Genomic DNA, 22989 nt, shown 5'->3' with positions numbered 1-22989 from the left:
GAATGTTTTGGCGCAAACGCTGTTGGCCGCAAAACTCGTTTCCAATCTGGATTAAGGGTCGTTACCTCTTCTTTCCTATTAAAATTGTTGTCATGTTTAAAGCTCGCAATGGCCTCTCTGGCTAGTCTCGGGTAATACCGTTGGAATTGGTGCAAAATGTCCACTTGTGTGTGTGTTTGTCCTAATCTGCAACTTCTTTTATGCTCCGTGATCCTAGTGTTTATACTACGTTTTGTGGTGCCGATATATGCTGTGCCACAACTGCATGGAAATCTGTAGACTCCTGGTGCTGATAAAGGATCCCTTCTGTCCTTGGCCGATCTCAAAGTCTGTTGCATTGTTCGAGTTGGTTTAAAAACTGTTCTGACTTTGTGTTTCTCTATTATCCTGCCGATCATGTCCGTGACTCCATGTATGTATGGGAGGCAAGCCCACCCCTTACGCTCATCATGTGTGTTTGTTTTCTCCAGACGAGCTCCACTGTTTCTTCGTCGAATTGTTCGATTAAACGCGTTCTTGCTGTATCCATTCCAACCAAAGACCCTTTCTAGGTGTTTCATTTCTCTGAACGAAACGCCAGGAAGAAATTCTCATGAACCCCGGCTTCAAAGCCCCGAAAACATTTCTAAATGTGATTTGACCGGCCGTGAAAGCCTTCATAGTCTGATAAAAGTTGGTTGTTTCCACTTTACCACACAAACAATCGAAAATATTGGAATTGCATTAAATTAAATTAAACCTGAAGTTTAACACTTTTAGCTATACGAGCTGGTGATTATCGGTATTTCGATCAAGTGGATAAAGACATTGATATTCCACTGGTACCTCCTAGAGACATTGATGAAGAAGAGTACGACTCTTACGACCCGATGCCTTTTGGCGAGGTAAAAACTACGGAAATAAATGATTGCACTATATTTTTTGTGGGTTTTGTGGGATTTTGGGCTACTTTTATTCACAAACATGGCCACCGTACTGGAAGTAACAGAAATAAGGCACCGAAGAAAAACAGCTTTACGAAACAAGGTAGGGAAATTGGCTTATTTGGAAATACTAGACAAGTTGGTCATTGGTTTACATTGAAGTGCATTTCACATCAAAATACGTCGATAGAAAGTTAATAAATTGAAAATTCAGGCAAACAAATCGTACCCGCGTTAGCAAGGTTACATCTGAATTGCGTCGATTTTCAAAAAATGATCATTTTCAAATACCTAATGCCTTTACTAGATAAATATTTGTATTCAGCTAAACGCTCTTTTGCAAAATTAGAAATCTGAAAATTTGTAAAACTTCATCCAAAAAACCGATATAAATTCGCATCAGTATAAGTTTTTGAATATCAGTTTTTGAATATCAATTGAATCAGTTGAAGAATATTTATTAGTAAACCAGTAGGTAGTTGGAAGGTCCCAACAAATCTCCAGTAAAAGACAATGTGAAAATTAATCAGCGAAAATAAATTGCAGGCACAAGGGAAGCCGACAATCAAAACTAGTAAGCCCGGTAATAAAGGCGACGATCTTGAAACTGGTTGGTAACATTTGCAATCCTGTTTTGCATAAACCCTATCAAAATTTGGGGACTTTACTTAGAAAGTGATTGTAGGCTTATCGTCAGCCCGAAAAGCTCTGGATGTTATTAAATTTCTATGGGGCGCTTTTGAGAGTGTTATTGTTAGTGTAAATGGAGTCATGGATCGTGCCACAAGAAACTTTCGGCACATACTAATGGAGATTAATAAAGACATAGTCACTCTTAAGGTTTCTACTTAAGACTTAAAGTGAACTGCCTGTATGAGGGCCGAAAATATTAAATTTTAGGAGCAAACTAATTATAAGGCGGGAGTGCGTGTGGGCTCAAATAAAATCTGGTATCCCACAGGGAGTTATAAAGAGATCCTCAATGAGCAGTAAGTTCAATTTGATTTCAATGATCTGGAAGATTTCATATGATTTTGTTGTATTTCATACGGCAAAAAGGAGCGAGATCTCGAGCACTATTCCATCTACATAAAGTTTTTTCTGGCCTCATGGCATTTATTTATGGCGCAGTCGGAATGGTTTTGTGCTCATTATACTCTATCAAACCCTGAAAGGCAATCTGATATCCCTGCCTATGCTGTTGATGACTTTCTGCTGGGGAGCATTGACTGTTCCCAGACCCACCGAAACTTTTTGGGGCGTAAATATTGCCTGTGGCTTGGTAAGGAGTTTTGAAGATTAACATTTGAAAGTTTTAAAGAAGAGTTTCATATGATAGTGCTTATAAAGAATTTCTTCGATATGGAAATTACGCCTTGGAAGAAAAACGACAAGCTCTACAGTAACTTCTTTCCTCCTGTTCTGATCGGGTTATACAACACAATTAAATTTCTTAATATTATGCTGCTGTTTAGTCTGTTTTTCCACCGGTAAATAAGTGGGTTGTTGATATTCTTAGGCAGTTAATCATCACGGAAGAATTTTAGAATCGTCCTTCGTAAACTGGGGCTCTAGAAGCCCTTCGACTATCGCACTAGTTCGCTTTTATCCGATGGGGATTATTATTGTAAGGATGGAGCGTTGGTTGCTGCAACCTCGTAAGTATTGACTTTGTGTAAAGTTCGGGGGTTTATTGTTTTTAAATTATTATTTTTAATTTAAAAAAAATTGCTCCTAGAGGGCGATTTTGCGCGTATTTTTCAATAATTTCTTGTATTTTTAAAGACAAATCTTCCATTTGCTCGACTCATCGATAGCTCTTTCCTCGGCCACCTGAACTGGTTATTTCTATTCTAAGCAAATTCCCAGTTGATTTATTAACTTTGTGTTTTTCTTTCCTGACTCTTTAACTGCTGCATTATTTCAAAAAGTGAGCGTTTTATTCACAAATGAGCAATTTGTAATTGTATTTGTGTTGGATTTTTGCAAAGAAACGTCAAAGCAAATTAAATGTTTAAAATTTATCAACGCGAAAACGAGTCAAAGGAGTTAGGAGGAGGAGAATAGTTCACTAAATGTGTCTTCTTAAGCAGTTGCAAATTATGAAAAAAATTAATGATTTTAGTCATTTGTTTTTTTTTAATAATAAACTTACTCAGAAAAATACTACTAAGTTTTTACTCTGAAACTTGAACAATCAGTTATTTTGTAGCGCAAGCAGCCAGCAGAACCAGCAAGTTCTTTCAGTTGCAAGCCTGCCTGTTTCCATGGGAGATTATTTCCCAAGATCTCTTCTTCATGGGTGAGCTTATACTGCGTCTAGCTATAAAATATTGCTTTTCGTACATGCAATTTTCCAGAGTATTCAAGTATGCTGAAGGTTTTCGGCTCTACATTCAGCAGCTTCTTTATCCATCTCTTATCATACTCATCCATTATCTACACAGATTCCTGTGGACGAGTATCTGCCAATGTTTTTATGCGACCTGGTGAATTTATGTTTGCTGCTGTTCTTCTTCGGGAGCTTTAAGGTGATTTATTTAAATCGTAAAAGCTCATAGAGATTTTTCAATTTTCTCAAATTCAATTTCAGAGTAATTCAGATCAAATGGGCCTTTTGGAGTACGTCCAATTCAATCAAGTCCCCATTTCATTCATAATAGCTGTTCTTATTTACATGGGCTTTATGATGATTGATCGAGCCATCTATTTGCGACGGAATCGATTTGCCAAGCTAATTTATCATTTTATGTAGGTAATCGGGTACCATTTATGGTTTTTTTATCATGGATCCTCTGATGGCCAACGGGTACTCAGGCACTTATTACTGGCTTGCATCAAAATTCATTTTTTTTTCTACTTTTAGGAGATTTAGAAGCTCCCCAATTCTGCAGACTTTCTACGCGTTTAAATGCCTGTATTTCCTGTTCTCAGTTTACCAGATCAGAAATGGATATCCGACGCTCATTTCCTACTACTATTTGTGGCACGGGTATTCAATGGCTCACAGGTTTACATAAGTTATGTGACGCTTAAACCTCTAAACTGCCCGGACTATCATAATTTAAAGCTAACTTGCATTTTGTAACTTATATATACTTGCTAAACGCATAATTACAGTCAGTCAGAGTAGTCAGAGAAACCAGAGCTAAAGGAAGTATTGTATTTGTGAAAATAAAGTTTTTACAAAGGAAAATTCAAAAGTCCAAAATATAACTCATACGAAGTTCATGCAATTTTCTGGTTTGAAGACTTTTTCAGATTTGGCGACAAGGTTTATCGGTTTATTCCATACTTTCTGGAAATTCGCTGTTTGTTGGACTGGATTTGCAGCGACAGTTACCTGGAACTTGCAGACTGGTTCAAAATGGAGGATGTCACCCAAAGCCTGTTTGATCGAAAGGTGTGACTGAAATTATACAATTGATGAAAACTTGCTAATTAAATTAAACGTGTTTAGTGCCAACAAGAGTCGGAGGCTAAATGTAACCGGCCTAGTGGTCAGCCCTACAATCGAACTACAAAACTACTAGTTGGAGAGCTTCTCTTTATGCTGCTGATTATGACTCTGATTTTCCCATTTTTTCTGTTCTCTCTGAGTTCCACCGTTGGCATTGCCACCCTCCCTCATACACTTAAACTGGCAATATACATGGGGCGTTCTCAACAAATATTCGAAGCTTATGTAACCAGAAGCGATTTAATTCAGTGAGATTTTTGAGCATTGACTCACAGCAGTTATTTAATTGAGGATTTTAGACTTTCAGATGAAGACTATTTGAACATATCGGCGACTTTTGATAACATTGAAGCGGCTGATACTATTTTCGATGCTTTTAAAGTGGAAGACATTGTGGTGGTGAAGTGGTCTCCACACAGCATGACCACTTGGGATATATCGCCTGGAAGCAAAGAGGAACTGCTTGAAGACTTGGAAAATGGTGGGTATGTTTGAAATTTTTGATTTAATTGACTACCAGAGTATCAATGTGTTTTAGAGGATCCTTTCACGTTTAGGCTAGAAATCCAGTACACTCATGTTGGTCACGGAGGGCAGCAATCTAATAGAGTATTCGCCCAAACCAGCGATTTAGCTCCGCTTCCTAATGCGGAAAGACAGAATTTGATCGATATTGTGAAGGCCAAAACCGATACTTCAACTTTGCGGTTGTTGCCCTTAATATTTCCAAAATTCCTCAAAATCGACAAAGAAGGCCGCCCAGAAGTTCTCAGTATGATGGAACACCTTGAAGGTGCGATCGATTAAATTCGATTAATCTTTTAAATACAAAAATGCCACAGGAAAAACGTGGCTGAAACTTTACATGAAATGTGMATAATTAGTACACCTATCGATCGATCGATCGAAGATGATTTAGCTTGGGAGTTCTTTGAAAAAAAAAATTAATTTTATTATATTCTTTTCCTTCCTAGGTTTCAGTCAAAGTGTGAAATAAAAATGTTCATATCATTTATTTCATATAACGTTTMGGCGAGACAACAGCGCCATCATCAGATCTATAATTTAACACAAACTCATAATTGGGAAACATTGGATTCTTTTTTTCTAAAAGAATCTAAGCGCAGTTGTTGAAACGTCATATGAAATAAATGATATGAAAATTTTTATTTCACACTTTGACTGAAACCTAGGAAAGAAAAGAATATAATAACAAGTACACGCAGTCAGGAAAATAAATCAAAATGAATTTTATGAAATTATTAATAGTTACCCGAATTATTCATGACAAGAATCAATCTTTGGACGGTGCTGATGATGACGACGTTCCACCAGATCCAAATAAGCTGCGCAATTTGCTACTTACTCTTCGTCGTTCTAAAGCTGCATGGTAAGTCATCGTTTAACTGTTTAACAGAAAGCTAACTTCGTGCTCATTGTTGTAAAATAAATTATTACAAAATAGGTCAATGCTTCTACATGCCTTCTTGGGTTGATTTTTTAGAATCTGCATGTTTTCTCTGCTTTAGAACGTCAGTTTTAAACCGGTTCTTTAAGAAACTTGCTATTTTTTGCACAGTCTCAATTTTAATAAAATCAGGCTTATAAATATAAAACTGTTTACTTAAAGTCTGGCATATTTAGTTCGGTGATAATTTTGTTCAATCTCTAAATTATGACTGTTTTAATTGCAATTGCAGGTGGCAATTAAGCGAAGAATGCACAATTTTGGATGATAACTATGTGTATTATTTAACGAATTTAGCTCACAACGATTGGGACTTCCTGGTATTATACCTGTTTAATGAAAGAGTATTTTCGAATGCTATGAATTTTATGACGCAAGGCGGGTAAGGCGCGATTATTACCAAAGTTACAAATAAATTATTATTCCATTTTTGTCCATCTCATAATCAGCGCGTAAAAGAGTAAAAAACGTTTTTAGTGCAAAACCGTCTAAAAATGTATTATTATTACCCATAAAATAGTTTAACTTGATTAAAACAGATTGCAAATTGAATGGATTTGATCACATATTTACCTAATTGATTTAATTAATATTCTTGTTAAATGACTGTTTTATTTCTAGGATAATGGGACTTTACCTCATCTACTTCTTGGTAGTTGTCAATATAATTAGGGGCTTCCGTGGAGACATTGAGGAAATTTCAATAAACGACTTGCCCAATTCTAGCAAAGTTTTACGGGTAAATGAGCGAATGTTTTGGAAACGCTTTTTTCTTGTATATATTTTGGTACATTTTGGTAGAAATGCATGGAAATCTACTTTGCGCGCGACATGAAAAACTATCATTTGGAACAAGAAATTTTTGAGGAAATTGTTTACATTATGCGATCAAGAGAGTTAATGATTAAGCTGTCTAGGTATGAGGATAACTATAATCCCACGTTCATCCTGCCAAAATAAATTTTAATGTAAAGAAAATCATAAAAAAACTGTTACTGTTAAATACAAAAAAAATGTATTTAAAATAAAATTGTAAATGCAAAGGTGTTTTTTAGGGTTGGGTTTGGTTGAACTCAGCTGAAAATTGATAGGAATTGTATAATTTTGTTTAAATATGTTGAGGGATATTGACTGTTTAAAGGTTTTAAGTGAAACAAATCCTATTGCAGTAAAATATTTTTATTAACATTCAAGAGAGAAAGCAATGCATTTGCTTTGAAGATGTCATAAAAACCGTTCTTTCAAACATTCAAAGAAAAAATATATACGTTAAACCAGAAGAAAAAAATTTGGACAAAATCTCAAGAAAGCTAACTATACCTACCTGTAAAAAAATAACAATTATTATATTTCAACATTAAAAAACTAGGACATGGAAAGCTTACTAACTATTTTCTTGGTCTCTAATGTAAGCGTAAATATATGAACCTTATCAATACGTTTAAGAATAATGAACATTAGATTTCGTTGGTAAATGAGATCACATTTTTTACACAAAAATGGATTCAGTCAATGCCATCTGTGAGATCATCCTCAAATATCCAGTATGTTTCCATGTCACCTTTACCCTGAAAAACAGGATTTTTTATGAGATATTCGCACTTTTTGTTAGGAATGTTTGTATTTATTGAGGTAATTTTAGTGTCTTTCCGTTGATAACTCGAGGACGGTCAAATCTGGTAATAGGTAGGTCTTTCTTTGGTCCACAATGTTGAATGGTATTTAGTTCCATTTCGTTTAGAAAATTGATTATTTAGGCTTTTGAGTGATGGGAGCACATTTTGTCAGAAGTTTGGTTTGTTTTGCGTCAGTTCTTTAAAATTAACAATAGCAATTTCCAATGGATCCAGACGCTTTGCTTAAATATTCATGTGATAATATCTCAAAATGGGTTTAAGTTTGTTTATATAAAAATTGGTTTTAGATGCAAAAATGATTTTCTTAATTTTTGTTCCGAAACTCTTCATTGCGGGAAAAATCATTCACATTTGAATTTTATTGTGCTTAATAGCTTTATAAAACATATTTATCTGAAGATTTACATTTTGTGACCCAAACATTTGGATTTCAAAGCAATTATCAATATCCATCAAAAAAACAGTAAAATTGTATGGAAGTTACAAAAAATTGGCTGCTTTCGAAAGGGAAAGGATTATTCTTCCAATACACATATCCTTAAAAAAATTTCATTTACACCTGAATATATCATATAAAAAAATTACATATATCTTACCTTCAATTTAACAACACCACGATTTCGGATGATATATTTGTCTTTCGGTAACAGTTTCTTAGTGGAATCTGATATATGAACCATTCCAGGCTGAAATGTGTCATAAAATCGTAACTTACTCCGTGGATGTTTTGACTTGAAAAATACAGAGAACTTTAAATTGCCCGTTTTTTTTTTGGGAAATCTAGTTGTAAAAATCGAAAACTGTTGTATTGTTTCACTTAAACTGTAACACGTTGATCCAGTTGAAATAATATTACACAAATCCAAAAAATAAAAAATATGTTTCTATAGATTTTTGCATTGTTTGGGAAGCTTTAGCTGAAAACCGAACATGGGATTTTGAGCAATTTTTCCGTTATTCGCCTTGCAAACAATGGCGAGATGAAAACACGCAGGTTCACTACTTATAACTCAAGAGCATAAAATCGGACTAATAGTTATTTGCTCGGGAGAAACAACTTAAAATTTAAATTTTGATTGCCCAAAAGGTAGCGGAGTTCTTTTGCATAATTAACAAGCTGCTGCATTACGCTTTACTTACCGAGCTAGTGGATTGCATCCTTGAAGCAGTATTAACAGTATCCCCAAAAAAGCAATATCGTGGAACTTTTATGCCCACCACACCTGCTACTACTGGTCCAGAATGAACCCCTGAAATGGCAATTTATAATTGAATTCTCCCGCTGGTTAAAATCATCACCTATCCTAACATCCACTTTGGTTCCGGAAGGAATCTGAAGCTGCTTAACATGACGAGTCATGCAAAGTGAGGCATCACAAACATTTCGTGCGTGAAGGGGCGTCTCTTCCGGAGCCCCACACACCGACATATAAATCTGCCCCACTGTTTCTACCTAGAAAATATATTAAACACCTAAAGGACTGAGTTTTTTCCATAAAACCCACATTTTATATGATATATTTGTTATCGGTTCCCGAGTGAACACTCTCTGAAATATTTATATGTAAATCTAGACCCAAAGAGCTTATCTATTAGCTGGAACATAGTCATTTATTGGCTAATAGTTCGAATTTATTGCCTCATAAATCCGGCAAGTTTACCTTATATAAGTTGAACGTATCCATTAGGGAATCGAAGCAGGAAAAGACGGCGTTCATTGTGCTGACCAGTTCCATCGCATCTTCAACTGTTGAAGAATTGAAGCCGACTAATTCGCAAAACATCACAGAAACTGAATCGAAGGTCTGGAAATCATCGTCATTAGCGCTCCTTTTTTAAGTTTCGAGTAGAAAAACACACCTGACAAGTGCTCAAAGGACTATTGCCAGCTCGAAGTTTCTCAGCAACTGGCTTGGGAATCATGGAGTATAAAAGATCATCTCCACGCTTCTTCCAAACTTCCAACAAGCTGAGATTCGTCTCCAACTCCGAGGCCCGTTGCTCAGCTTTATCGAACATCAGCTCCAGCCTGAATAAATTTATAAAGACTAAATAATTGGTAGTAAAAACAACTAACACTTCTTAAGATCCCAGTTGACCATATGGCAATATTAATTTTGTTAAATCTTGTTGCGAGCTGCTGCCGAGCAACTAAATGGAATTTTCCCATTTAATTTCCCAGCTACAAAAGTTGAGAGCAGCTTTAATGAATATAATTTTTCGAGAAAACCTAAAGGACAGCTTGCGTCTTTTCCCTTGTGGGTTACTTAATCTTATAAACGATTCCAGATCTGATACTTTTGACGAGGGTAAATCCTGTCAATCACGAATCGTGGCACGAAGTTCTGATTTGAATTGGTGTTTCATCCGGAATCAACGCATTTTCCGTTGTATCGGCAATATGTTATCAATCAAGGTTTTTGGGGGCTGAGAAGGGCTTTTAAATCAATTTGGGCAATATGGAAAAGGTGCATGCAATACAGGCTGAAATCTAATCGTTATAAGCGTTTTAGAGTTCGTGAGGGTGATTCGTTTTCTTATAAGCAGAGAGTTGCATGAAAACCCCACAAAACTCTAAAATGGTTTATCCGGTCAAAGTCCAGAATATTCTTTAATTTACAGTAAACTGTTTCTTTTGGTCAATGGCCTGCCTGGAAATAATTGTAAACTATTTTGAATCCAATAGATACCATACATTTTGTTACGTTCTCCCACTGATTTCATTTTTTTTCAAAAGTTAAATAGAAAAACTATACACTTTTCAAATGAGAATTTCATTCAGTTCAGTAACTGAGTTTAATAAAAGCAAAATATATAAATATTTGTCAGCCGTTTGATGGCAATTAATGTTGCAACAATCGGTTACGCAAACGCATAAATTCAACTTAAGCGTCTCAAAAAATAGATAGTACATTAAAGTTCAAATAAAAGTTATTGGATGAAAAGCTACTAAAGAATTAGTAGATTTAAATAGGACTTTAAAAAGAACTAGTTGGAATTTTTTATTTTTAAATTTGAATTTTGATATAAAATGATTAATCGGTTTAGATAAATTATCAAACCAAACAAGAAAAAGCCTAAAAGTTTCAAAAAATTTTCAATTTATTGCTGTCTTTTTAACTGCCTTGTTTCAGTAGTGAAACCTTTATGAAATAATTGCAAACATGAGTATCACATTAGTTAACAGGAATACTCTCAGTTTAATAAAGTTGCGGCTAGAAACACTTTCAAATAACCATCAGCAATAAATTCTGTGAAGCAATGTGATATTAAATTTCCAGCCCGGCATTCAAATAGCTTTTTTTAATAAATGCGGAAAAACGACATACTCGCCTTTTTTTTCTTTTATTCGCTGTAAAAACACGAGAAACACTCGCCTTGAATGACCTTCTTTATCAATATTCAGGAAAAATGGTTTGAAAGCAAAAAGGCATGAATATTTCGTTCAATGTTGTCCCAAGTTACGCAAAGTAAAATCCGATGACAATATTTCTTAAACCGATTTGCGGCTGGCTGTTGTAATCCCTAGGATTGGTAGCAACTGTATAATTAAAAATAAATTCGGTAAAATAGCACAAACAAACCAGTGCCGGCTACAGACCTTCGAAACAGTATAAAAGACAGAATTAATTTCAAGTATTTTTATTACCAAAAAGCCAAATACTACAAGCGATGTGCAATCCGCGCAAGTAAAGTCGATATCAATAGAATAATTTGCCTACTTACACTACCGCTGAATTATTATTTTTTCAACGATCGTGTTCTGTGCGCTCCTTTGAACAACCGCGCAACACTCAGCTTCCCCCTAGTCGGGATAAAACCAAGCCGCGAATATCGTGGAGATTTCGTTGCATTTAGTCCAGTGGCAACCGCGCTATTGAGTAACAGTAAATTCGGTTGTTTCTCGATATCGACTTTTACGCGACTTTTTTGCAAACAAGACTAAAAGTTTTCCAGAAATCGCCACTGATTGAAGCAATTTTTTCAAAAGAAAAAAACTTTTCAGAGAATACATATTTATTTATTTTTTTTCTACTTTTACATTTTTTCAGCTTTTTTTTCTCTCAGCGCAGTAAAAAAATGATAGTTGACCTACATTGACTATTTTAGAATGCAATGATAGTTGACCTACATTGACTATTTTAGAATGCATGTTTTGATAACAATATTTCAATTAATTTCTTACCATGTATGAAAAACCATTGAATAACAATTTAAAAATCTCTGTCTATTTCACTCACTTCTCAAGTATTTAATTTTTCTTCTTATCTTTTCCCCGGCACGTAATAAGTCAGTTGCCAACAGAAACGCTCGATCAGAATTAATTAATGAATCGCATTTTTCCACTGTTTTAAGCAATTGCTTTGTCGTCTTTTGTCTGTCGCTTTTAACATGACACAATCGCAATAAATGCGATATTAAATAATATACTTCACGTCGTCGAAAATAGCATTTTCGGCATCAATCAAGTTTCGAGAAAAGGAGATTTTAATGTTTAAAAATTGAGAGGATCCTCCTCCCCAAACCAGATTATTTACATCTATTTTCAAACAAGCGTGAAACAATAGCATCTACTGGGAGTCACCTTAACAAATCATATTATCACTAAGTCTAATTGGAAGTCAAAAAACCAGGAAAAATATAAGCATGCATAGTATAGAGTATGTACAATACAAAGGGTCTCATAAGGATACAAATTTTAATTCTGCATTATGCGGGTCGTTTTAACATTCGTGTAAAACGAGTAACTGAAAGCTGCATTTTGAAACTCATTTCTGCGAAACTAAAAGATAATTTAAATGTTTTTCTAGCTGATACAGAACAAAATTGGCTTCTGTTTTCTTGCTTCACACTTGCATTGTCTGCAGAGGTGTATGTTCCACCAATTTTTAAACATTTAATATCTGCTCCACAAAAAAAAGGAACGAATAATAATTTTTTGTATAGTTTTTCGACACTTTATCGTACGCCTCTTTGGTATTAATAGTAACCCGTGTATCCTCTAAAAAAATTTTTGAAAATGCAAATAAAAAGATTAATACATTGTTTACTTTCCTAAGGATTGTAGGAAAACGGCCATTTGAATACAGTGCGAAGCAAAAACAACCGAATTATCCCTTCGAATGTTCAACGTCAATCATTCTACATATTTACCATAATGTTAACTTACTTGGAATTATTCTGCCAACCAGCCAAAACCAATTCCTTGGCTAACCCATGAGGATTCATGTCATTCAGATATAGTCCCTGATCAGGCAATTCGCCTATATCATTAACTCTGCAAATAATAACAATTAGGATTAAGAGAAAGTTAATGATAATTAAGAGGTAATCGTTTAAGGAAAAAACAGTTTACAAGTTCATTAAACTAGGGGTAATGTATATATTTCTTGTTAGAAGCACAAACAAGTTTTGATGTTTGCTTGAACTCAGTTTATTTAAATTATTCAAACCTTAAGCGCTCTCATTACCTTTTCAGATTACTTCCCGTTTTTTGTTCCTTATTCTGTGATGAAAACATGCTGTATCAGTACATTGAGCCGAAAGTATGTTTACAAGACAACATTTAATTAATCTAGCTACTAATTAGCGCTTCACAGTTCAATTTCCAATAGGCACTTTTCATGGAACAGTAATTGCTCTAATGGAACAGGCATCAAAGAGACCTTTGTATTGGAAACACCGCAAGATGTGACTAAATTGTCCTTTTGTCTGGAAAACATCCTCATGTAACTTTCGGCAAGTTGAGAGTAGAAAAATTGGGTCGATAAACTCTCGTTTAGGTGGAAAAGTAAGCAAAGAAAGTGTGTCGGAATAAACGAGTCTGGGAAGTATTCTTTACACGTTCAATCCCAGTCACGATTCCCGCTTAATAAGAACGTATACAAACGCTGAAATACTGTACAGATAATACGAAGTTATTTGCTTTCAACCAAGTGATCTTCGGGCATTGTTTTGCCCATGTAATTGGAAAAGTTGAAATTTATTTTGAACCATTATAACGTTTCGTTTGTTTACTATAGTCCCCAATCAATCTAGCAAAACTCGTTCAGTTGTTCGAAACGTACAGAAAGTTTCCACCAGTTTTCCCAATGCAAGGAAAAACATCAAATAAAACGCGACCAAAATCCGCATTAATTGCTACTTACACCGGGCAGCAGAGGAAAATAATCCCGATCACATCGGTCAAATACAGCATTTGACCCTTCAGGAGAATATTTTTCACGCCAGGCTGGCTATCTCTGCGAGACGCGTAAGGCGATATGTTCTTTCCATCAACCTCAATGGAATCGCTCAAGTTTTCCACTTTTTCCACCAACAATTCCTTATTATCGGTATGTACTTTGGTGAATTCGGTGCGAAGCACTTCGATTTCGAACATTACTGATCTCAAATAGAAGCACTGAAATAATAGAAGATTTTTATTAACCAGAATTCAATTTACAGGGCGTCCGGGAAAACGTGGGCATGTTTTCGGTTAAGCTAACATGATAAGTTAGTTGGGCTTTTGAACGTGTGCCTTTACTCTAAAGGTGTTTGATGTTCACCCAGGTATACTACGTACCAGAAAGTATGCCCACATTTTCAGGATACCCTGTATACATTTTAATATAAACTGTGTTCCTAGGTTTCAGTCATTTATTTAGAATAGCACTATTTAGTCAATTTTCTTAAAAACGTTACGGTGTTTTTCCACCATCATCAGTTTGTTCGTGTAGGCAGTTGTTGCTACGCAACTATTGGCACTCAAACCTTTTTAAGAAAATTGACTAAATAGTGATATTCTAATTAAATGATTGAAACCCAGGAACATTGTGTATATTACAATTGGAAATACAGTCAGGAAAACTTACATGACCCTGTACAAAAAAAGCCTTCTGGAAAATGTGTGGGATTGAGATGTAACGAATGCTTTCAAAAATCGCCATTTTGCACAGTTGATTGCCTACTTTATTAGCCATCTATTTTCTATTTATAAAACCTTTTTGAGGGCGCACCGAAAAATATTTTCCAGATATTCTTTTAAATAACTTTGATCATTTCTTGCAAAAAGAAACTCAATTTAGCGGCTCAATCACTCGAAAATTTTCGTTTTAATCAACTTTAATGTTCCAGTTAAGTGGGTCAGTAAATACCTTTCCTAAAGCTGCTTTCGCTTTGTCCCATTTATAAACAAACAAATAAATACACTAAACAAACAAGCCTTATTGGGAAAACTTTAATAAAGACTCGATGGGGTTTTATCGAACGCATTTTTTCGGATTATGCTCCCGCTGTAAGACCGAATTTGAATGCTCAAGACGACAAAGACACATTTATAATCAATGTTTCAGACTTGCAATTTCCATTCAATTATACTCACATTTTTCCAAGTGAAGTTAATGCCTTTGGGTCTGCGTAAGCGGAAATATTTGGAGACTGGTTGTCCCAAAAGCTTATGGCCTCCTTCAGCCACCTGACATATCAATACCTAAGTGATTTAATTAATACCAATGCTTAATTTAGGATTAGTCTGATGGAGCTGGAAAGGTGAAAATTACGACAAAATGCATGCGTTTTATTGCCAAAATGCTAGTCTAAATGTGAATTTAACCAATAGACTTACAGAACCATGTTTACCAAGTAAATCAGCTTATTTAAGTCGGCGTTTGCCCCAAATCAGTTCTGGGAAATTAGATGATTACATCAAATTGATGGAAAAGTTCCTTTATAGTTAAGTTAATTCAAGGGGATGCTATATTTAGATAAAAAATGGAGATTTAGCTGAAAGATGGAAACAGGGGAGTAAATATTTTCATAAATAAGAACGTTTTTTTAAAAATAGTCCTCATTCCCAAAACATAAAGAGCAGCGGCTCAATAAAAACGGGAATCTTTCCAATTAAGTATTCATTCATGTTCACTATATTTGTGAAGTTTTTCATATTAATCCCGATTATTTTGAACAGTAAATTGCAAATAAAGAGCATTTTAAATGAGTGAATTAATGTGAGTATACCTAAAGGTTCCATGCAATGAAAAAAATAATAATGGAAAAAGTGGCAAGCAACGCTAAAAGCATTTTTCCATGATGTCAAGCCTCATACTTGGGTAAGTTTCTCTCCAATGGCCACAATGGACATGGCCGGGTCGAATAGTATGGCAAACGGGAAGAGAACTAAAAGTAAATCGCAATTAAATGGTGGCAGTTTACTTATAGTCCTCAAATGCGCCTCTTCTTTTACTTGTTTTGCCAAGATCTGCAACAAAGACATTACACGTTCCTTCATGTTCTCACTTAGGTAATTCGAGCTGGAAAACGCTGAAAATGTTCTTAAAAAGTGAAAGGTGGGGCAACTTGTTAAAGGAGGAATAATTGGATAAAAAAATATTGGGGACTGAAAATGTTTTGTTTTCTAAATTATTCTCCAAATAAGCACCCAGAAAGTCGGTTTGTTTTGGAAAACCCAAAAGCTGTCATTGATGTGCATTTTCATCTGGATATTAATTTAAATTGATAACATTATTTAAAATCTTTGAAACTTAAAGGGTTTAAAAGAGTTGAACTTTTGCGGCCACTGCTTGAAACTGGCGAATTTTTCGTTTCTACTTACATAGTGCGTATTATCAAAGTTCAATCGTAAAGTCACAATTACAATAGTTTTGCCATCAACTTCTCCAGTTTCGGTCGACAATACTTGGCATTCCAGTTCTAAGTTGTAGATTTCCGTTGCTATTTGATCCAACTGACCTAAAAAGCTGTAAGAGTAAAACTCCAAAAATTGCGGGTTTAACATTTTCCCCAAAATTAACTATTTGGAGGTAGAGCTTTGTGTGTGGGCAAGTCGCAGAAGAGATTTTTTTATTTTTTTTTTAGTTTTAGTTTAAAATTGGAAAGACATTGTCAAGTGGAACATTACTTAATTTTTTTGATCTTCATAGATAATGGAAGAGAAATTGGATTGCACGCAATAGATCGAAATGTAAATTATTCAAAACGTTAATCTCAAGAAGACGCACACATTTTCAGTAGTAATATTGGAGGATATTAAAAGATATTCTAAGCGCGGCAGAAGAAAACCAAAGTTTCTTAAGCCGCGGAAACTTTGGAACGAGTATTTGAATTATTGATTAAATAGACTGAGAATGAAAATGCGAGTAAAACGATGTAGAAATCTTGAAATAATTGGCAACATTACATTATCTAAAATAATAAGAGACGCTCCACTTTTCGAGATTGGTAAAAAATCTAGAAAACCGATTTAGTTAAGTTTGTAAAAGATGAAAACCATTACAGACTGAAAGTTTTTCAAATTTTTCAGTTTTCAACTTTTCTTTTTGCATACAACCATTTCCACCAAGGAAAAAAAACTTTTCCGAAATTTTCGAAGTTAAGCCATCACTACTAGCCACTCATTACGTATACCCGCCGATATTGCAGAATATATTAATTGGGCAAATTGGGATGAGAAATAAGACGTAAATCTGCAAATTGCTTAACTAAAATTGACCATAATTCAACCAATGAATCTCTAGTTCTTTCAGCCTGCTTCAATTTTTAAAATACTAATAAATCACCAAATACTCACCCATTAAATAATGCGTAAACCCCATTCTTTTGCTTCGATAAACCAGAATGCACCCATTGCGATCTACTTTCGTAAGGTACATCGATGGGCTTTTCATCTTAGGATAGGATAATCTAAACTGCGAATGAATGTTGTCGACACTTTCCAGAAAATCAGTAAAATTTCGTCCTGTGGCTTTAATCGTTGCATCATACCTATCAATTTTCCAAATAAAAAAAATGTTAACACTTTGGCAGAATTAAGTTAATGCAATTTGAAGAGAACCTTGAAAAGTTGAAGTAAATTTCCGACTACTAATTCAATTTTCAGCGGTTTAGGAACTTTGCGCGAACTGAGAGTTCCTATTTTATTGCAAACTTGAGCTTTAGACTGCCAGCGAAAATAAATGACTCGTTTACAGATTACAGACATTGGATACTAAATTATGGCATCGGCATTTGTGGCTGGAGGAGGTATTTGGGATCGAAAATTAGAGCCGGCTCTATACTGATTTTATAATTAAAAGTCCCATTTGGAGGGTTTGGATTGGGAGAAGCAAGATCAAAAGCTTTTGGAAATGTGTGGAGGGTTTGAAGAAGTACTAATAAAACTTAATTAGACGAATAAAAACAGCTAACTAAAGTATTATTCAAAGAGTTTGTCACTGTTCTTCAACCAAGTTCGGCAAAGTAATCTTCTTTCAGTCACTGAGCTTATGAATGTTTTTTTCTTGTATGCAGAGTATCATTTTTTCATTTTAAAGTTTTCTTGTAACTCTGATTGGAAAACGTATGTGGCTCTTTTGGAAAAGTAATTATCTGCTGTATATTTCGTTACTAGTCATTTGAGAATGAATTTTCCAACAATGCGAGCCTTTAACTTGGAACAACATAAGTCAAAGGGAGGTTCTTGGGAAATATGTTTGATCGCCTCCATGCAATGCAATTGAACTTTTAGAATCCATACAAATAAAGCTTTTAGAATCCATCGCAACTTTTCGTAGAAATAACAGAAACCGTCCAGATTTAATGACCACGCGGAAGTTGACTTTTGGGAGAAACATAAAATCTACAAATTATAACCAGATGAATATGTTCAATGAACGGCCACGAAAAATATATATAATCCAAAGAATAAACATGCGTTGATCCCAAATAGATGTATGAAAAAAATGTCGTTGACATATTTATAGAGGACAAGATTTTATTAATTTGGCTTAGATTATTAATAACACCTCAAAACGCTGATGACGAATGGAAAATCTAACTAGTGGAAATAATTGGCAACAAGCCAGGATCTGGGCATTCAAAGAGATTCCTGCACTAGTTTCATACAAAGAATACTTGTTGCATGCAAATTATTTGCTATTTCCACTTGATGTGCCACTACAATTAAACTATAAACAATTGTGTCTTTTATACAAGTTGTGTTGTCCACCTTAAAAAGTTCTGTTTCCTCACTTTTTAATTCCTTTGACAATATTTCATGCAATTTAATGTTAAAATATAGTTACAATGTGAACGTGTAAAGTATGTGTCTATTATTTTTTTCCTTTTGTTATATAAACTTTTTAAATAATATTTTCAATACTTTAAGTTCACACTTTAAGGTCACTGATGGAACAGTCGAACGATTCACTACTGCTCGCTAAATATTTACAACTTCTTAGCCTATCTAGGGTTAATAAATATGGGGTGATACATACCACCTTAATTTTGAAAGGCACAAAATAAAAAATATATTAATAATACATTGCTACTTTTTTCCCTCTAGTTCAACTTCACATTTACAAATTATTAAAAAACACGACAGTATTTTGCAATAAAAGCCAATTATTTTTATCGTGCTCGCAGGCAGTTAAATCATTAGGTGATAGTTCGCTAAAACACATATAAACGACCAATACAACACTTAATGGTCCCCACAACGCCATGTAATTAGCTCTAATTTGTACCCAACACGGGCTATTTTCAATTAATTGATTGCTGTCGTAAATCTATATTGATATTTTCTATTTTTACCGTCCTGCAGAAGGCGGAGAAATATAGTAAAATGCATATCGCTCTCATCATTGTGCTCAGATGATTTATGGCGCCAATTAGAAGCAAATTAACTCCCTTTTCAAAGAAAGTAATGACGGTTTAATAATTAACGGGTTTAAGCAAAGTAATTGAAAATTAGTTGACAATTATCTAGAAGAAATAAATAGATGCACATCAACAACATTGGATAATAAGAAATTTGCTGAAAACAGATAGTTTTTACCAACTACATTTGAAATTGGGGCGAATATACAGAGTGTCGCAAAAGTTATGGCCAGTTGAATGCAAGCATGACCTTTATATGCAGAGCCAAGAAAAACCAGATACCTACTCCTCACTCAGTAAATATTTGCGGACCAATTTACAAACGGAATAATGTCATATGTTTACTTCTTCCGTTCTTTGCTCTATCAGTCGCCTAAATAATCCATCAAAAAGGTCGCAAACGCCTATTTTATTAAGGGCTTTTATGGGCGCTGTTTATCTGTAGGTGTAAACTGTTAACCCTAAAAGGCTTTAAAGCTTATTCCTTATAAGAATATTGAACCTTAGAAGCTTTTACGTTGATTTACGAGTTTGGGTTCAAGAAACGGTTATTTCAACAGAAACGACTTTCGGTCTTTTAATGACCGAATAGGACAAATAAAAAGTGAAATCTATGTTTTCTGATCACTTTTCTCAAGACTTATTGATAAAAAGTTTGCTTAGTTAGACTAGGAAATCCAAGGTGCGACTCAGGCGTACTTATTTAAGTTTTCTTAAAGAGCAAGACATAAAAGAGATTAAAAGTGCGTGGTAACAAAAACTAATTATTTTATTGAATACTCATAACGCAGTTTTTTTTGGACAACCTGTATACATTTTTTCTTTATAAAAGATTTAAGTACAAAAATAAAATTAATCGCGATTTTTCTCTGTATAACGTAAACTATATCGAAGTTGAAAAATCTATTAAAATTTGAGTTCGGATAATTTCATTAATGAGCTAGCTAGCTATTCGTAACTGAAAAAATCCTGGAAACTCCCAGAAATTTCCTAATCAAGTGTTTTCCTCACTTAAAGCAGCCATTTTTTTCATTCTAGTAATGTTATGGGCCGCAGTTAGGATTTTTTGTTTTTTTCGTGGCGAATTTTTGACAAATTCGTGTTGTCCAAAGACCAATTGCTCCGATTTAGCAGCTGAAAAAATCCTGGAAACTCCCAGAAATTTTCTATTAAAATGGGGTTTTCCTCATTTATAACCGCAAATTTTCTCTCTCCAGTGATATTCTGGGCAGGATTTAGAGATTTTTGGTTTTTCTTTAACATTTTTTTTAAACTCGTCTAGCTTTTAAAAAACAACAGTGGTCAATCGTTTCCCCTTAGTAACAGAAAAAATCTTGGAAACTCCCAAAAATTTGATATTATGGACGGCAATCAGGAATTTTTGGTTTTTCCGTTGCGAATTTTTGAAAAAATCGTGTTGCCTAAATACCAATAGCTTCGATTTAGTGGTTGAAAAAATCCTGGAAATTTCCAGAAATTTCCTATTAAAATGGGGGTTTCCTCATTTAAATCCACAAATTTTATCTGTCGAGCGATATTCCGAGCAAGCTTGAGAGATTTTTGGTGTTTCCTTGACAATTTTTTTTAACTCGTCTATCTATACCAACAGCCGATCGCTTCCTTTTAGTAACCTTAGAAAATATCCTGGAAACTCCCAAAAATGTCCTAATCAAGTGAGTTTAGCCTCACTTAAATCAGTTGATTTTCTCTTTCGAGGGATGTTATGGCCGCATTCAGGATTTTTTTGTTTTTCCGTGGTGTTTATGTTTATCGCGTTGAGCCGGTGTGCACGTACCCTAACAGAAACAGCCTGAGTAATTAGACAAAAATAGACAATAATTCTAAATATTTAGGAGTATAATAATCCCATAAAAGGAAACGATTGGTTAAAAGTTTCAGAAAAATTACAAAATCTCAGTTGAGATTAAAAATAAATTAATTTAAAAAATATTGAACATGGTACATAGTACTAAGTATGGAGGTATCTGTTTCCATTTTTGCTCACGGATAAAATTTATTAAACATCGATTTTCAATTGTAATTCTAAGTGATGTGTTTTGTGTTGTTTTTCTAGTTTAGGATTGCCAATTTTTGCTGCTTGATGGTGCTTATTCAACCTTACAGTAGATACACTTTTCTAAAAAATTTGCGCATTTTATGTATTATTTAAATCGTTTTTTGAACACAGTTCATATCTACAGATTCCTCTCACCTTCTAGAGGATAATCCAAATCGCAAATCGTTCTAGAATAATAAACTTACTAACAAAATGTAAAACTTGACTAAAGTGTCAAAAGACAATTTAATTTATCAAGAACAGAAAGACTTGAACAATTGGATGAGGAAGTGAAAGTTAAAAAGCAATTTTTGTAATACTTGTTAGGAACACGCCTTACATTTTTAATATTATCGTTTAAACAATTGAAACTTACCCATAATTGCTGAAAAATCTTACAAAACAGTGCCCGAAGAAGTTCATGAAGCTGTCGTAAGATTTGGATGTGAGTTTGGCTAAAGCTGAGGCAATGTTGCTCATTATATGATCCGGATAAACCTGGTGAGTGTTAAAAACTGCATATTTACACTCAGCCATTACAAGTGCCTTTTGCCAGATTTCATCTCCGTATTCTTGCTGAAACGATTAAAACCCCCCAAAAAGTCAATGATTTTCAATTTTTGGTTTAACTGCATAGAAAAATTTCGCATACTTCGCATAAACTGTTGATATTAAGCAATCAACACCCTGCCAACAGAAAAAATAATTTAAACAGTAATTTAAATGCGCTTTGCGTTTTATTACCAGTACCATTGTAATAAAGTGTTCCTCTTAAGGTGGCGTGCCACTAATTTATCAATGAAAAGACATTATTACAGCTGTAAATTTCTCGCAAATAAGGAGATGGAACATAAACTGTGTCCTTTACGAAACAAAATGCCACCTTTTAAAGGATTGAGTAATATCACGCTAAATATTAATTTTCTAATCAACATCCTCAAATATTTCCTGCCTTTCGCTGATTAAACGGTCACGTGTTCATTTTGTATTTGCAAAATTGCTAATTGCGAGCAAAGTTTCCGCAAGTATTTTTAGTGCCTTTTAGCCCCATTCTACGTGATAAATTATTCTGGCTGTGGTTTGTGGCTGTTGCGAACTTTCCGAAAGTTTATGGTACTTTTTCCATCAACGCGATTCCGCAACGTTACTAATGGCTTACAAAAATGGCGGTTTCATTTTTAAACGCCGCAACTTTCACTGTTCACACATTTTGCTAAAAACCAAAATTAATTAATTTAAGGCCGATTGTGTTGAAGCCGCAGGGTTTCTTCAGAATTACACGGCAAACATCAACTGTTTAATGGTTATGTAAATCACATTAAAAGTAAACTTAATTCTCTTAAGTTTGCTTCCACCCTTATTTCCTTTAACCACTAGCGAGCGTTTTAGGGTAATGAATAGATGGAAATGATAAAACTAGGTATATTATGTAAGCTATATTTAGTTTGGGGTGGTGAAATTTCAATTTCGCTTGGATCTCAAATGTTATTAGTGGAATTATCTTCAGTTCAGTGTGTATAATTCACATAAATTAAGCTAGTTAGCGTTTTCGCTCAGACATGTTAAGCGAAAAGCTCTCCAGATGTTGAGGATTTATGTATGTATTAAATCTTTTCTATTATACCAAGTGGAAATTCGAGTAATTCGAGTAAATTATGCAAAAAGATACATTTGGATGTGCTTTGAATAAATGCAAAAATTTAATGCATAAGCCGAACATCAATGGTAAAATTTGCTTAAGAGTTGAGAGTGAGTTGCAACTTACCTGTACAAAATATTGCACACTTTCCAATAGCATTCCATACATGATT

The 22989-nt window shown here is 34.4% G+C and overlaps 3 protein-coding genes across 4 annotated transcripts in view; 2 read left to right on the top strand and 1 right to left on the bottom strand.

Moving 5' to 3' along the window:
• Window positions 1–763: 763 nt before the first annotated feature.
• LOC125502460 lies at window positions 764–2194 on the top strand. Its single transcript, XM_048660588.1, has 4 exons — window positions 764–1026; window positions 1470–1533; window positions 1609–1763; window positions 1824–2194. The coding sequence occupies exons 1-4, from the start codon at window positions 904–906 to the stop codon at window positions 1914–1916; spliced, it is 435 nt and encodes a 144-aa protein (XP_048516545.1). The 5' UTR covers window positions 764–903; the 3' UTR covers window positions 1917–2194.
• A 73-nt stretch (window positions 2195–2267) lies between these two features.
• Window positions 2268–6823, top strand: LOC109536392 (piezo-type mechanosensitive ion channel component). Of its 2 annotated transcripts, XM_048660586.1 has the most exons (12): window positions 2268–2413; window positions 2471–2581; window positions 3136–3225; window positions 3284–3454; window positions 3517–3732; window positions 3790–4326; window positions 4384–4631; window positions 4683–4864; window positions 4922–5176; window positions 5653–5773; window positions 6084–6233; window positions 6473–6823. In XM_048660586.1, exons 6-12 carry the CDS (start codon window positions 4291–4293, stop codon window positions 6684–6686), a joined length of 1206 nt encoding a protein of 401 aa, XP_048516543.1. In that variant the 5' UTR covers window positions 2268–2413; window positions 2471–2581; window positions 3136–3225; window positions 3284–3454; window positions 3517–3732; window positions 3790–4290; the 3' UTR covers window positions 6687–6823. The 2 variants fall into 2 exon arrangements, with proteins under 2 accessions (XP_048516543.1, XP_048516544.1); XM_048660587.1 differs by having other exon boundaries at window positions 2268–2581.
• Window positions 6824–7014: 191 nt separating this feature from the next.
• The window catches only part of LOC109533474 (soluble guanylate cyclase 89Db), a gene marked incomplete in the record, with an annotated part of 17489 nt that continues 1514 nt past the window's right edge, over window positions 7015–22989 (bottom strand). The window contains 14 exon segments of the mRNA XM_048670368.1: window positions 7015–7419; window positions 8085–8174; window positions 8629–8738; window positions 8788–8941; window positions 9150–9293; window positions 9349–9517; window positions 12659–12766; window positions 13638–13891; window positions 14852–14944; window positions 15575–15727; window positions 16082–16218; window positions 17057–17250; window positions 21555–21754; window positions 22944–22989. Of these exon segments, the coding sequence (XP_048526325.1) occupies window positions 7357–7419; window positions 8085–8174; window positions 8629–8738; window positions 8788–8941; window positions 9150–9293; window positions 9349–9517; window positions 12659–12766; window positions 13638–13891; window positions 14852–14944; window positions 15575–15727; window positions 16082–16218; window positions 17057–17250; window positions 21555–21754; window positions 22944–22985 (1911 nt within the window).

The sequence above is a fragment of the Dendroctonus ponderosae genome, unplaced genomic scaffold (assembly GCF_020466585.1).
Source record: "Dendroctonus ponderosae isolate FM_Combo_2020 unplaced genomic scaffold, Dpon_F_20191213v2 Dpon_F_20191213_1, whole genome shotgun sequence".
NCBI classification, from domain to species: Eukaryota; Metazoa; Arthropoda; class Insecta; order Coleoptera; family Curculionidae; genus Dendroctonus; species Dendroctonus ponderosae.
This window is presented reverse-complemented; position numbering and strand designations above follow the sequence as displayed.